Source organism: Nicotiana tomentosiformis, chromosome 11 (genome assembly GCF_000390325.3).
Source record: "Nicotiana tomentosiformis chromosome 11, ASM39032v3, whole genome shotgun sequence".
NCBI lineage: Eukaryota > Viridiplantae > Streptophyta > Magnoliopsida > Solanales > Solanaceae > Nicotiana > Nicotiana tomentosiformis.
The window spans coordinates 54,047,177-54,062,955 of record NC_090822.1 but is presented as its reverse complement, the minus strand read 5'-3'; the positions used below and the strand labels follow the sequence as shown (position 1 = coordinate 54,062,955).

General features: G+C 34.1%; 1 protein-coding gene across 1 annotated transcript in view; it reads left to right on the top strand.

The window, feature by feature from the left end:
- Positions 1–4,913: 4,913 nt before the first annotated feature.
- The window catches only part of LOC104094343 (protein fluG-like), an 84,895-nt gene continuing 74,029 nt past the window's right edge, over positions 4,914–15,779 (top strand). Inside the window, exons 1-2 of the mRNA XM_070188562.1 lie at positions 4,914–5,195; positions 7,356–7,607. Coding sequence (XP_070044663.1) covers positions 5,040–5,195; positions 7,356–7,607 — 408 coding nt within the window. The 5' untranslated portion in view covers positions 4,914–5,039. The remainder of the gene's footprint in view (positions 5,196–7,355; positions 7,608–15,779) is intronic.

The window sequence follows — 15,779 nt, the reverse complement described above, 5'->3', positions numbered from 1 at the left end:
AGAGTAGAGTGTTTCCTAAATTTGGAGTTGGACTGAATGACTGCAAGACGTTATGTCAATTGGCCTGACAAAGTCGTTCTCTGAAACTAGAGAGTTTTGAAAGAAGGTTTGAAGGGGTGTAAAAGAAAACCCTCGCGTGTAATTTTCAATGTGCGATTGTGTACCGCCTAGACTCGAGGGGTTCAAATATCTGATTTTATTCCATGATAACATGCATATAACCAATTACTTAACTATCAAATCACATACAATATTGTTAGCATAAGATTTAGATCAATTAATCATAAAGCTCAGTAGGGTCTAAGGGTAACATCAGTATAGCTACATGGATTACTGAGTGTGTAGAATAGACAGGATATCAGCAATAGACCTATTGACTAAAGTTATTAAAGTAGGTAGGGCAAACATAACATGAACTACTGGGAAATCCATTCATAAGATCAGCACAATGGCACAAGCAGGAAGGTCAAGTTACCCTAGAGGTCTGAAATCTTAACAAACACTAAGGAGAGTTTAAAGATATGGTTCAGTTAACTTAGTTGATATGATAGTGCTCATAGGATTATTGTTTAACTAGCAGGAGATAGTTGTGCAAAATATCAGCACAAAAGTTGACTTAGCTTAATCAAAGAGGCTTAGCAAGGTTAATCATAAGGATATCACTTAATATAGAGTCATTTTTACTAATCGAATCATGAAGGATAGTACTCAATAGCACAGATTTAATGACACTTTAATACGACATAACTTAATTAGAAAATCCCTAATTTATCAGTGCAAAATGACATGTAAAGACAAATACGGCTTTACATTATTATTATCTAACATGAACAATCGGAGAATCAACTAGAAAATCACTGAGAATAAAGAATTACACAATTAATCCAAAGTAAAGAGGGGGTCAGTATATACAGACCTTCTGTAGGGTAGCAAACCAAGTAGAAGTAGTTCAATAGCCGTTTAGGGATCCAAACTCAAGACCAATATAGCAGTTGAACTCAAACGGAGAATGAAAGAGACAGAAAAACAGGAAAATTAGAGAGTATCACTGGACTTAGTGAGAAAACCTTAAACTTTTAACTTTTTTCTCTCTATCTTTGGTGTTTATAATGGTATTCGATGCGTGTTAGGTATGAACATTGAATGTGCCTTTTATAGTGGCATTCAAGACACTTAGTGTTTCGATCAATTAAAAATTAGATAGTGGATGACGAGTAGTAAATGATGATAGCACACGATTAAAATCAGCAAGGAATAGAGGGAAAACAGCGAAGAAACTTACCTGGGCACGAGAATCGATCGTTGAATGAGAAAACCTATCAGACAAAGCTCTAATATCCAGAGGTCGCTACATTTGACTTCTGGACACGAATAAAAATAATAAAATTTGGACATGCCTGCTCCGATTTGAAAGATGAGGGAAGAACATCACGGATTCCAGTTGCATTTTTTAGGTCTAGGGTTTGATTATTTTCAAATTATAGAGATGAAAAAGGGAAAAGAATCGGCTGGATTCGCGGATGAGAGACAGATTGGATGATTTTTGGGGTTGAATTTGTGACCTTGCACAAATTTGTGCAACATTTTGGTGATTGACGGGGCTGATGGGATGAGAGAAAAGAGAGAGGAAAGGGAAATGAGGGCGGTCGATAGTGTGAGTAAAATAATTAGGGTTTAGGAGTATTTGGTAGGTTTAAAGTGGGTGCATGAAGGGGAGTCGTTGCATCACTGTGATCAACGGCTCTGATATTTTGGAGATAAAAAGGTTTGTTAAGAAAAAAGGATGACCGTTTTATTTCTTTGATCCAACGTCAGAGATAAATCACTGATGAATATTGAAATAAAAGAAAATTTTGGTTTAAACATGGACCTTTGATTATTTGGATCAACGGTCTAGATGAGATGTGCTTCTTATATAAGTGTGGATGAGGGGTGGCGTGGCGTGATGCCATTGTCTTAGAGGAGATGGCATGGATTACCAACATGGGATAGAGAAGGTGGGTATGGACCGGGTCAGGGACGATTGGGCCTATGTATCGGGCTAGATTAGACTTTAAAACATGGCCGCATTGAATTTAATTAATCAATTGCAACCATAGCCTTTTGAGCTTTTAACCCCTTTTAAAATTAACTTAATTAGGCTTAATTAATCATAATTAAATGCAATAAAATATAGTCATCAAATATATTCTTAATTACTGTAGTTAATTAATTATTGCTATAATATTTTATTTATTGAATTATGAAACTAATTTTGGTTAATTAAAGTAAATAAGACAATATAATTATAAATTAAAGACTAATTCATTAAATTAATTGTAAAACTTGTTTATTAAAATATAAAGGTTATTTTAATATTTCAAAATAGTAAGAGTAATATAATTTATAAATATTTAATGCCAAATTGCTATTAATTTTAACATTATTTATTATTATTACCTATTATATTTTAAGAAAATATGTATTATAGATTTAAAAATACTTTACCTTTTTTGTTTCTAGTTAATAAGCATAAATAATTTAATTTTAAAATGGAGGGTCAAAATTGATCGTCAACATGTGTTAATAGGAACTAGTCCTAGATTTTAGTTTTGATCATGTGGGCCCCGATTGACTTTTATTGACCTTTTTAGAAATGATTAAAGATTAAAGCTTTATTGTTTGGAATTAATTGTTATGACCTTATTTGACCTTATTAATTATTATTTAGCTAGATTTGAGCGAGTTGGAGGTGAATTCTAAGGAAAAGGCAGCATTAGCGTGTTGAGCTTTTTTCGGAAAGATGTATATAAGTATCTTTGTTAACCTTGACTTGAGAAAATTAGGTTAAAGATAATTTACTTGCTATTTGCTAATGTGTTGGAGGTGATGTATATACTAGGTGACGAGTGCATATGCGTTTGCTATGGTTATGGCATGCTCGGGTAGAAATTAGACTATTCATGCCTTGTCTTGCTTCATGTATTTTTCTCTTACGCTTTAATTGATCATGAGATTACATGATTATTCACCTTCTTGTTAAAGATCATGATAAGTCCTTAAAAATATGTTCGATGTGTTGATATTCAAAACATACTTATCACCCATGTACTATATCATACTTATTCATCTCTCATGCTCATAAATATATGTTCCACCATGCTTGTTGTTGATATTCATATGCTTGGTGAGGACGAGTAATAATTTGCATGATGGGTGTTTTCGTGTGGCGAGGATGAAAGATATTGTACAATGGGTATTTTCGTGCGGCGAGGATGAGCAATATATGCACGATGGGTGTTTTCGTGTGATTTGTCATGTTACTTTGTGCCTATCCATTTTATGCGGTTTGGAGACTTGGATCGTACTACTCATGTATATCATTCCTTCTATGTGGATTCGGCTCTTGGACTTACGCAGGAATTGTGGTAATTGGGAAACATGCTTATGTGTTCTCTTAATTGTTCATTTATGTATATTCATTGTTGTTCTCTTGTATTTCTTCATGTTTATTATTTGCACAGGTTTATAAAGTGAGTCTCTTGTCCTAGCTTCGTGACTAACCCGTCAAGGTTAGGCTTGATACTTACTGAGTACACTGTATCGGTTGTACACATACTATATAATTTTGCACTTCTTGTGCAGATTCAGGTATTGGTACTAGCGGAGTCCCAAGAGGTACTTAGCTATTGACATTGGAGACTTGAGGTAGTATTGTATACCCGTTCGCAAGCCCTTGAAGTCACCTTCCCACTTCCTTCATTACTGTTTATTAGACTCAAACAGTATTGTGTTTATTTCAAACTTTGTATTTAGCATTCTATAGAGCTCATGTACTCAGTAATATCGGCCTTGGGAAGTTGTTTAGATAGTTGCGATGGTTTTAGACTTATTATGTTAATTTTGGAGCTTTAACTCTCTAATTATGATATAATGTTGTTAGATGTTTAATTCTGCTTTTATTATTATTGTTAAGTGGTTGCTTGCCTAGCAAGTGGGGTTAGGCGCCATCATGACTCGTTGGTCGAGATTTTTGGGTCATGACAAAAATGGCATGCAATATATCATTTCGTTATACAGTACAAATTCGTCTTCTTTGCTAGTTCAACTCTTTCGAACCCAAAATTCAAAAAATTACTTCAAAATCTCTACCAAATTGATTCCAAATTAGGTATAGCCTCCTATTAATATTTTGGCGCACTCCAGCTAGAAGCGGACAAAATAACTACAACTCAACAAACTCAGTATATGCGTTTCAAGCTTCAAGTCCTTCAATGGTGGTCTGATTTTTCTTACAACAAATCTTCGAAAATCAGCATTAACATCACAAAATATACATCAAAGAACAACACCCAACGAAATCCAATAGCAAAATACTTTAATTACAAATGAAAATTCAGATCTAGAATTTTAAACTTATACCCCTATATATAACCTTCTAACGCTTCTTCCGAGTAAATATTACTAATTTTATGCTATTCAAGAATGAAGCTTTTGTTCCTAATTTGGTGCTACTTTAATCATTCCATCTATAAGTACAATATGTTTGTTGTTGGGTTGCACTCTTTTTGTTTGCCAAAAAAGTTTAGCTCATTCCAGAACCAGCAATTTTGGAAAAAGTAATGGGAATTATAAGAAAATTACTTTGTTTTTGGTTGATTAACCAAAAATAGCTTGGAACTATGAACATGGGTTTAGCTGTTTGGCTTTAGGAGTCTTCCATGACTTAAAGGGTTGGGGTTTAGGTAAACGGATAATAATTTTATTGGGGGAGTTATTTTGTGTAACTATTTTAAAAATGAATAAAGAAGGGTAATAAATATGGATTGCATAGGCAAAAATTCACCAGCCCCTGAGTTCAAGCTCCCAAGTTGACGTAGTCGTCACCACAAAAATATATTCATAAAAAAATTCAAAGATCCACAATTAGGGGGAAAGCATCGAAACCATATCCGGGTACTTCGCTAGTTCGTTGCTAACTTCCTCACGAGCACCAATGTCTTTTCAAGTATATAAAATAGTATTCCCATATGGCAAATTTTTCGAAGTGAAGACAGAAAATGGACGCATTCGAAGAGCTGAAAAGAGCAGTGGAGAGAGTAGAAATAGTGGACGCTCATGCCCACAACATTGTGGCGCTGGATTCCACTGTCCCTTTCCTCAGCTGCTTCTCTGGCGACATTTTGTCCGACTCACCTCACACCCTCGACTTCAAGGTACTCTACTTTATCCCATGCCTCCTATTCATTTCCTAACTAGCTTCTACTCTTTTATTCCTTTTCTCACTATCTTAACATGTCTTTAACCGTAATATACATACAAGTTTAGGAGTACTCTTAACGCTGAGAATATGAATAGATTCTAGTTTCATATGTTAATTTGATTTATATACTCCTCCATTATTCAAAATGTCTACTCAATTTAAATTTTATATTAGTTGCAGTAAAAGAAGATGGAGCATTAGAATTTTAGTTGAAAAGTTGGATTGGTTTCTTAGAAATGGTAACAAATTGAACAGTTGTACGAATTTAATTTCTTGAAAGCTCTTAAAGTTGTATAGAGCAATAATACTTGTAAAATGGTGTCAAGCATTCTAAGATGTTTCGAAATAGAAATAATGCTACTTAAATTGAGTCAGATTGAGTATTATAATATGATGACAGTATATATATATATATATATATATATATATATATATATATATATATATATATATATATATATATATATATAAATGTTCAATGGCTACAAGCATGGATACACGGGGAATTATACTCAAGTAGCGATCCAATATATTTCAAGATTTTACAAATATGAGGGAATTTATGTTAATTAGCCTCGGATATTAATTCTATATTAGTTTTTTCCGAAGACTAACAATACTTTCTAATTGAATTATCCCTAAAACAATTAAGAGAAACAAGCTTGGGGGTAGTGTTTATTGCGCACACACTTGGGAATTAAAAATTTGAAGACTTTGGACGAGAAATTCTTAACTCTTTACTCATTTGTTCAATTCCTTGCTTTGTATTGACTATTTAAGTGTGTAGTATTCATTTCAATACTTGAATCTTGTTTATGAGAATATTCATGATTAAAGTTTGGATTAAATATCTTGTTGTGCTTATGTATTGAAAATTTTATTAATATTGAAGTGAGTTATTATTTCTTTAACTATTCTTGTTCTTTAATGTTTCCAAAGGGATTAGCTAACACTAGGACTCGCCCATTAACTTCGAATTAATCTTAGAAAATGTAATTTGGGGTTGGAAAAGATTAATTAACAAGAACTTGAGGCGTTAACCCTCACTTTATAGATTCTACCTAGCGATAGGATTGAACTACTTGTAACCATATTCGGGTGTACCTAATCTCTTAATTGCTTTAAGAATAATTCAATTAGGAAGTCTTGTTAGTTTTCGGAAGAAGCTAATATAGAATTAGCATCCGAGGCTAATTAACATAAACTCGTTCATATTTGTAAAATCGTGAAATACATTGGTTCGTTACTTGAGTGTTTTACTTGAGTGTAATTCACCATGTATCCATACTTGTAGTCATTGATCAATTTAATTGCTTTCTAGGTTAGTTTACATTTTTGCATTTATTAGATATAACATTTTCTCAAAAACACCTCTTGTATCTATTGTTCTCTGTGGGATTCGACGCCGAAAGAATTACATTAAAGTAACAAGATAAATGTTTAATGAATTAGTGAATTAATGAAAATTAAGAAATTTTTGTATAAAAGTAGCATAGTTTCTAAAATTTGGGGACGTCCAAAATATAAAGAGTGTCTTATAAATTGGGATGGATAAAATAATTATCTTTATGTGAAAGTGCTTATTTGAGCACACACGTATATTTAAGTAATTAAATAAAACTTCTATCCTTGTTGCATCCTTTTAGGAGTGTGGTGCTCTGAATTGTTATTTCCCAATGTCAGGTTTTGTCATTTGCTATTCACTTATTTATGTAAGCTTTGCTATATCTTGTCATCATGGATCTAGTTCTTAGACATAATTTTTGTTGGCTTCCTACATCGGTTGGGCATGAGGTTATTGAAATCTTTATTGTATTAGTAATCCACATCTCATAAGCTACCTTTTAGGGTTGAGGTAGGTTCAAGGTCACACGCCAAGCCCGATAACTAGAGCATGAACAACATAATATGATTGCCCAATATTGGGTAAACAAAAAATTGGAATGGGCTTGGATTTGATACAGTGATAAAAAAAAATTAATTTTTGGGCCTAACTCAATCCCAAAACTATCTCATGGGGTGAGGATTGCCCAAAAAACCATATAAAGAGTCCATTCCCAAACCAACAATTAGATTTTATCATTCTTCTGACAGTATTGTCTGTTTCTTCCAGAGAAGCCTGAATGAAATCTGTGAACTATATGGCTCAAGCTTATCCTTGGATTCTGTTCAAGAATCTCGCGGACGCCTTGGGTTGGCGTCAAGTGCTGCTATTTGCTTCAAAGCTGCAAGAATTGCTGCCTTACTTATTGACGATGGAATTAAGTTGGACAAAACGCTTGACATCAAATGGCACGAAAGTCTTGTACCAACAGTTGGTAGAATACTACAAGTTGAGCATGTAGCTGAAAAGATTCTTGAGCAGGTATTTAAAGTACCGCAAATCAGCCCATGAGATATATATACAATGTGTACATTCTTGACACTGACTAGGCTACCTATTTATACATATTATAAACATACACTTAAATTGGTTATCATCCCCCTCAAGTGATGCACAACTGAAAAAACACGGAGCTTCTCACGTAAAAACAATAATCTTAGAGAAGGCTGAGACTTTGTTGATATATTTGCTAGTTTTCTTGGCAAGGGCTATGGTGAACTTGAAAAGCAAGCTCCTAAAGCTAACATTTTCATAATTTAATAATGTGCTCAGTTTGAGCATGCTAAAACGATTTTGAGCAAGTAACAAGATGCGAGCCTGATTCATTTTCATGAGTCAAGCATATGAATTCTTTTTTAATAACAAGTGGTAGTAAGGCTGCGACTAGTACATCTGCCTGCTTCGGTACCATATTAAAATGTGTGATCATCTAATCTAAAACTTAAGTCATTAGGGTAAGCATATTTTTATTGACTTAATTATATCTTCAACAATTTATAATGAACTAAACAATGTATCTAGATTAGTGTATACATGTATTTTCATTTATTTCTCAATGGGTAAGACCACTAGATTTTCCTCTTCCAGAGTACATGAATAAACTCACTAGATTAATTCTAGACTTCTCAACTAATACTTGCATCACCTAAGCCAAATACATTTAATTAATAAAGTTGTATTTCACAAAAATTTTCTCCATGATATAAAATTGATCTAATATAGTGGGAACAATATATTTTATATTAGAGAGAGATGGGAGGAAGAGAAAGAGAATCTACCACTGATGCCGCGACAGGAGAATCTGTAGGACTAGAGGAGGAGATGCTGCTTAATAGAAAGGGAATAACAATGTGAGAATATGTATATTTGTATGCACGTACCAACGTACTATGACTAAGCTACGTTATCAGGTAACACTACTAGAAATTCGCTAAAAATCGACCAACATTGATCGGTTATGGCAAATTATCGACCAAAATGCGACCATTACGGTGTGGACAGTGTTTTGATGGTCGGAATGACTTACCGACCAAAGTTGGTCGGAAATTACCGACCAACTTTGGTCGGTAGATTAAAACGACCATCTGACAAGTTTAATTACTTACCGACCAACTTTGGTCGGAAATATATTTTATTAATTTAATTTTACCGACCAAAGTTGGTTGGTTTAACTAAATTATATTTTTTTATTAATTATTAAAATTAAAAAAAAACCGACCAACTTTGGTCGGTAATTGAAAATATATATTTTTTAAAAATAATTAAAATTAAACATTACCGACCAACTATGGTCGGTAATCTCAACAGTGCAGGCAAAATACCGACCAAAGTTGGTCGGTAATATTGAATTCTGGGAATTCAATGTTCATTAACCGACCAACTTTGGTCGGTATTTTGGAATAATTTATTTTTTTATTAAAAACCGACCAACTTTGGTCGGTTTTTCTGGGTTTAATTTTGGCATAAAATGCCTCTTTCTTCTTCTTCACAATATGTGTCTCCTTGAATAGCTCATCATGACTCATTGGACGCCCATACTTCTTTTCCTAAAAATAAATTAATTTAGTTAATAAACAGAATAGATATATTTAGAAAAGTAAAATAATTTAAGCAATTACGTACCAATCTTTTTTTTATTGTCCCTAGGCTGATCGCACCTCCAGTGTGCAAGGAGCCTCCCTTCTCGGATGCGCGAGCTTTCTTTCCTTTTTCGCTCCTCTCTAAGAACTCTGCGGTAAGCCATTGCCTTTGCAAATCATTCTACAAATTCTCAAGTAACCAGCCAGGCCTCTTGTTCTTCTTTCTAGCATCCGAGAAAGCATCCGCCAATCTCTTGTGAGCTTTATGATGAAAATTTGTAGCCACTTCCGCGCTATAGCGGTCTTCCCATACACACTTGCTCTGTATTTCAAAAGTTAAATATTAGATGGAAACATCATAAATATAAATTATTAAACTGTTTAAAAGAACATTTATACCTTAAATTGATTGAAAATTTGCTCCTTCAGTGAGAATGGGCAATCAGTCCAAGTCGCATAAGGGCCATCATAAAGCTTTCTGATGGCATTGGTGATTATCCTCGTAGTCTTATTACCCGGCCTGAACCTGCAATTTAATAATAAAAATATATTAATATCTTAGTAAAAATGTTACAAATCAATAGACGCAAAAATAATGAATAACACTTACCCATCACCCTCAGGGACTATGATGATCCTGCCATATCGATCATAATGCACTACCTCGTCATCACCATCCGAAGCATGTGTATCAGAGGCATGTGAAGACGGTGTAGGCGGGTCAGAGCTAATGCCTCGCAGGCGAAGGCCTGCAATAGATGGAGTCGATGATGAAGATGGTTGCGATCCCTGTGACTGCGACATAGCTAAATGCGACCCAAGTGGATGTGATACCGATGGCTGTGACCCGAGTGGCTATGACCCGAGTGGCTGTGACCCGAGTGGCTGTGACATGGATGGATGCGATCCATGTGGCTGTGATATGTAGGGATGTGATCCATGTAGATGTGATGCAGATGGCTGTGAGGTAGCTGGACTGTATATCGGACGTATAGTCCTATGGCCCTGTGATGGAAGACTGGGTGTCTGAATAAAGGTGTACGGCTCGTGATGCTTTGGCAGCTCAGTATAGCCGTGTGGTGGAGGATAAGACATAGGCATCTCTGAAAAGGATGGACAAGAGGGAGTATTATTTTCTACCCTCCTCTTTCCCTTCCTACCCTTTTCTCGACCCCAAGAACTAGTAGGGTCATTGTTACCTTGACCCTTGCCTGCCATCTGCATAATATAATACACATTTAGATTGAAACATATAAGAAACTAGCTATAAAACGAGAGTGCTTTAAAAAACCAACTTTTTAATCCTCATCGGCGTATTGTTCCTCGTCCGAGAATTCTTCGTCCTCACTTGTTTGAGCTTCATCAGTTGATTCTTCGTCCTCATTTTCTATAATTGTTACTTCATTTATATCAACTTCTTCCAATATGCGTTCAGGATGTTCCAAATCATTTTCTAACTGATCGTCCACTATTTGGTGAATATTGGAGATATCGTTTTGATATGCAACATCTAACACATTCTCGACTTCCACCCTACCTACAGGCTTAGTTTTTATTACAACCCACCAATCTGACTTATTCTGCCGCAAAGGATAAGAAGCATAATACACTTGCCTTACGTTATGTGCAATTATGAAAGGATCATAGCGATCATACTCCCTCGTATGATTAACCTCAATTATGTTGTATTGGTTGTGTACTCTTGTACCTCTTATTGGATTTGGGTCAAACCACTTGCATCTAAAGAGTATCAATTTCTTATATGGCCAACCTGTATATTCTAGTTGTAATATTTCTTTGACCACACCATAATAATCAATATCTCCAACTTGGTTGCCATCACCACCTTGAACCCACACCCCGCTGTTGTTGCTATTTTTATTTTTAGAGCAATCCTCTGTATGAAACTTATAACCATTCACTACGTACTTAGACATTGTTGTGACCTGAAGCCCAGGTCCCCAAGATATATCTTTCAAAAATTGATTTACACCATTATTTGGATTATTTACCTACATAGAGTTAAAAAAAATTCATAAGTTAGCACAACTTATGAATCAATTTTTATACATTCACTACATATATATATATATATATATATATATATATATATATATATATACACATATATATACACACTTACAAACTGTTTGAACCACGTATCAAATCTCGTATATACAGCATCATAGCCAAATTGACCCACGAAGTGACTGTGACATATCAAATATTTTTAGTAGTTGCATCAATATGTAGTCACAGTAAATTTTACATTTTGATAACTAATAAATCAATACTTACTTGAGAAATGGTACAACTTCGGGACAATTTAGCAACACATGAAGTGTAGCTGACTTGTACTCCATATCACTCAAACTTCTCTTTCTAACATCCTTAGAACATCGGCCTGGTTGATTGAATATGGACATTGGTGGATATAATGGATCATTCACACATTCAACCGTGTGCCTATTGGGCCTATTCCTAGAACATGGCACGTTACTCTCAAAATAATAAGAACAAAAATGTGCAGTTTTCTTTGCAAGATAGGCTTCGCATATAGATCCTTCAATCTTATTCCTCTGCTTAACAAATTATTTGCATTTTCCAATTATCCTACATAATCTCATGTTAGCCAAGAACATTCAAATAAAATAGAATATTACATCAAACTTATAATATTACCTCTCAAAGGGATACATCCATCTGCATTGAACAGGCCCTCCAAGTCGTGCCTCGTGTACAAGGTATATTGGAAGGTGTTCCATCACATCAAAGAAACCACATGGGAATATTTTTTCCATCTTACTAGAAATTACAAGGATGTTCTGGTCCATCCGAAGTAGGTTTTCTTTCCTTAATGTGGTAGAATACAAGTCTTTGAAAAATAAACTAATCTCTGTGATGGATTTTCAGATTCTTTCAGGCAAACCACAAAATGCAATAGGCACTAAGGTCTCCATGAAAACATGGCAGTCATGACTTTTCAAATGGCTCAACTTCCCTACCTCCATATCTACTTTATTTCCAAGATTCGACGCATAACCCGCAGGCATCTTTAATTTCGTAACCCAATCACAAATTTGTCGTCTTTCCTCCAAAGTTAATGTGTAACTTGCTTTGGGCTTGAACACCTTACCATTGTTTGCTGTCTGCAAGTATAATTCAGGCCGCCTGCAATATTCTTGTAAGTCCATTCTAGCCTTCGGGTTATCTTTTGTCTTACCTCTAACATCCATCACTATGTTGAATAAATTATCAAAATAATTCTTCTCAATAGACATGACATCAAGGTTGTGTGGGAGAAGATTATCCTTCCAATAAGGCAACTCCCAAAATATACTCTGTTTCGTCTAATTATGATTAACACCATATCCGGGGAATCTATAAGGTGGAGCCTCAGTAACTTTACTGAAGTTCTGGACCCTCTCCCAAATTTCCTCACCTGAAAGTATCGGAGGTGGAGAATCATATTCCACTTTATTCTTTTTGAATGCATTTTTCATCCTTCTAAACTCATGATCATCAGGCAAGAATTGACGGTGACAATCAAACCATGATTGCTTTCGGCCATGTTTCAAAGTGAACGCTTTACTATTTTCCATGCAGTAAGGACAAGCTAGCTTCCTAGCAGTCATCCACCCAGACAACATTCCATACGCAGGAAAATCATTAATAGTCCACATTAAATTAGCACACAAATTAAAATTCTGCTTGGTTGATATGTCATATGTTTCAACACCATCATACCATAATTGTTTTAGCTCATCAATCAAAGGTTGCAAATATACATCAATCAAACTTTTCGGATTACGTGGACCGAGGATAATACAATTTAAGAATATATATGGACTAGTCATACACAACTCAGGTGGTAGATTATAAGGTGTAAGAAAGACAGGCCAACATGAATATGGTGTCACAGATATAGAAAAAGGCGTGAAGCCATCCACACACAGACCTAACCGAATGTTTATTGGTTCACTAGCAAAATCTGGATATGTCCTATCAAAGTGCTTCCAAGCTTCTCCATCTGAAGGATGACACATAACACCAGGTGGTCTTCTATTTTCAAAGTGCCATCTCATATGAGGAGCAGAACTCATCGACGCATATAACCTCTTTAACCTAGGTATAAGAGGTAAATAATGCATCGCCTTGACAGCGACCATATTCCCGCTGGAAAGCCTCTTGAAACGAGGCTTTTCGCAAAATTTACAACTGTCTAAAGTTGCATCATCTTTATAATATAACATGCAACCATCTTCACAACAATCAATTCTCATTGACGAAAGTCCTAACTTAGAAACCAATCTCTTCGCCTTATAGAAATCACCAGGTAAGTTGATATTAGGGTCAACTAGTTCACTCATAAGGTCAATGAAAGAGTCCATGGCTGCTTGAGAAATATTCCAATTAGATTTGATACTTAGTAATCTAACTGCAACAGACAGCTCAGAGTGCGGACTTCCTTCACGTAGTGGACGATTAGCTTCCTCTAACTATTCATAAAAATATTTTGCGTCATCATTAGGAGTTTGTTCAACATTTTCATTGGGCTCACCCCCAAAAGCATCCGCAACCATATCCTGAATTCTAGAATCAAGATTTGTATTCTCCACCGACCTACTACTTTCACCAACAACCATGTTATGAAATATCCCACGGCTACCATCGATCTCTCCATGATTAGTCCACACAAAGTAATTCTCTATAAACCCCTTCCTATAAAGATGAAGCTTAACTTCCTCCGATTTTTTAAACTTCATACAATCGCACCTGACACAAGGGCACCTAATTACTCCTTCACTTTGGTATGGTGGAAGTGACATTGCATGTCTAATAAAGTCATCAACCCCTTCTACAAAATCCTCCCGCAATCCCCGCCGATTAGGATAATTTCTATTGTACATCCAAGTACGATGTTCCATCTATACAAATAAAACAAGAATAAATTAATTTATTCTACAATTATAAATTAATTATATCTTTTTTAGTTAATTCAAGATAATTATTTTTTTCTAATTACACCAATGTATATCCTAAAAGTTCAATTCATATCCAAAAGGTCCAATTTATATCTTAAAAGTTCAATTCATATCCTAAAAGTTCAATTCACAAGAACAAATCCTAAAAACTAAAATTTCAATTCATATCCTACGAGTTTAAACATAAACTAACTAAACTAAAGAAATTCAACTCATACCCTAAAAGTTCGATTCACAAGAATAAATTAATTTATTCTATAATTATAAATTAATTATATCTTTTTTAGTTTATTCAAGATAATTATTTTTTCCTAATTATACCAATTTATATCCTAAAATTTTAATTCATATCCAAAAGGTCCAATTCATATCTTAAAAGTTCAATTCATATCCTAAAAGTTCAATTCACAAGAACAAATCCTAAAAACTAAAATTTCAATTCATATCCTACGAGTTTAAACATAAACTAACTAAACTAAAGAAATTCAACCCATACCCTAAAAGTTCGATTCACAAGAACAAATTAATTTATTCTACAATTATAAATTAATTATATCTTTTTTAGTTAATTCAAAATAATTATTTTTTCCTAATTACACCAATTTATATCCTAAAAGTTCAATTCATATCCAAAAGGTCCAATTCATATCTTAAAAGTTCAATTCATATCCTAAAAGTTCAATTCACAAGAACAAATCCTAAAAACTAAAATTTCAATTCATATCCTACGAGTTTAAACATAAACTAACTAAACTAAAGAAATTCAACCCATACCCTAAACTAAACTAATTCATAACTAATTGACTAATTAACAAAACTAATTAGTTAATAAAACTAATTAACAAAACTAATTAAAACAAGACCTAAACCCTAATCCTCAATAAAATGCAATGTTCAAATAATTGAAACACTAATCAATTGAAACTAATTCATAACTAATTAACAAAACCTAGAAATAATAAATAAATGGTTTGTAATTCAAACCTAGAATTTTTAAGAGATCGAGAAGGAGAGGGGCGGCAGTGGCAGTGGCAGCGGCGACGGCGACGGCGAGGGCTGGGCAGTGGCAACGCGGGGTGGGGAATGAGATTTATGTGAGGGAAATAGAGAAGGAGAGGAGAAGATTTTGAGTGAAGAGAGGGAAAAATTTCAGAAAAATGGGGGTTTTCCCCGTTTTTCAATTCTCTGATTTCAGAATTACCGAACAAAGTTGGTCGATAATTTTGGTCGGTATATTAAGTATTGACCGTTTGACCAAAAACCGACCAACTTTGGTCGTTTTTTTTTTAAAAAAAAATTAAACTCTTTTTTTTGTGTGTTTTTTTTCCTTAAAATATTATAAACTATAAAAAAATATATTATAAACTACAAGCATTTATTTTATTTAACTATGCAATTATTATAAATAATTATAAACTATAAGCATAATATTTATAAATAATTATATTAACTATTTAATTTTAATAAATTATAATAGCATCTATCTAAGTAAATTTTCTAAGTTATAATTAAGTATGTGAGTAATTTCTCACACACACACATACACTATATTGTAATTAATGCTAATAACTTCTTTTTTCATTCGTTCA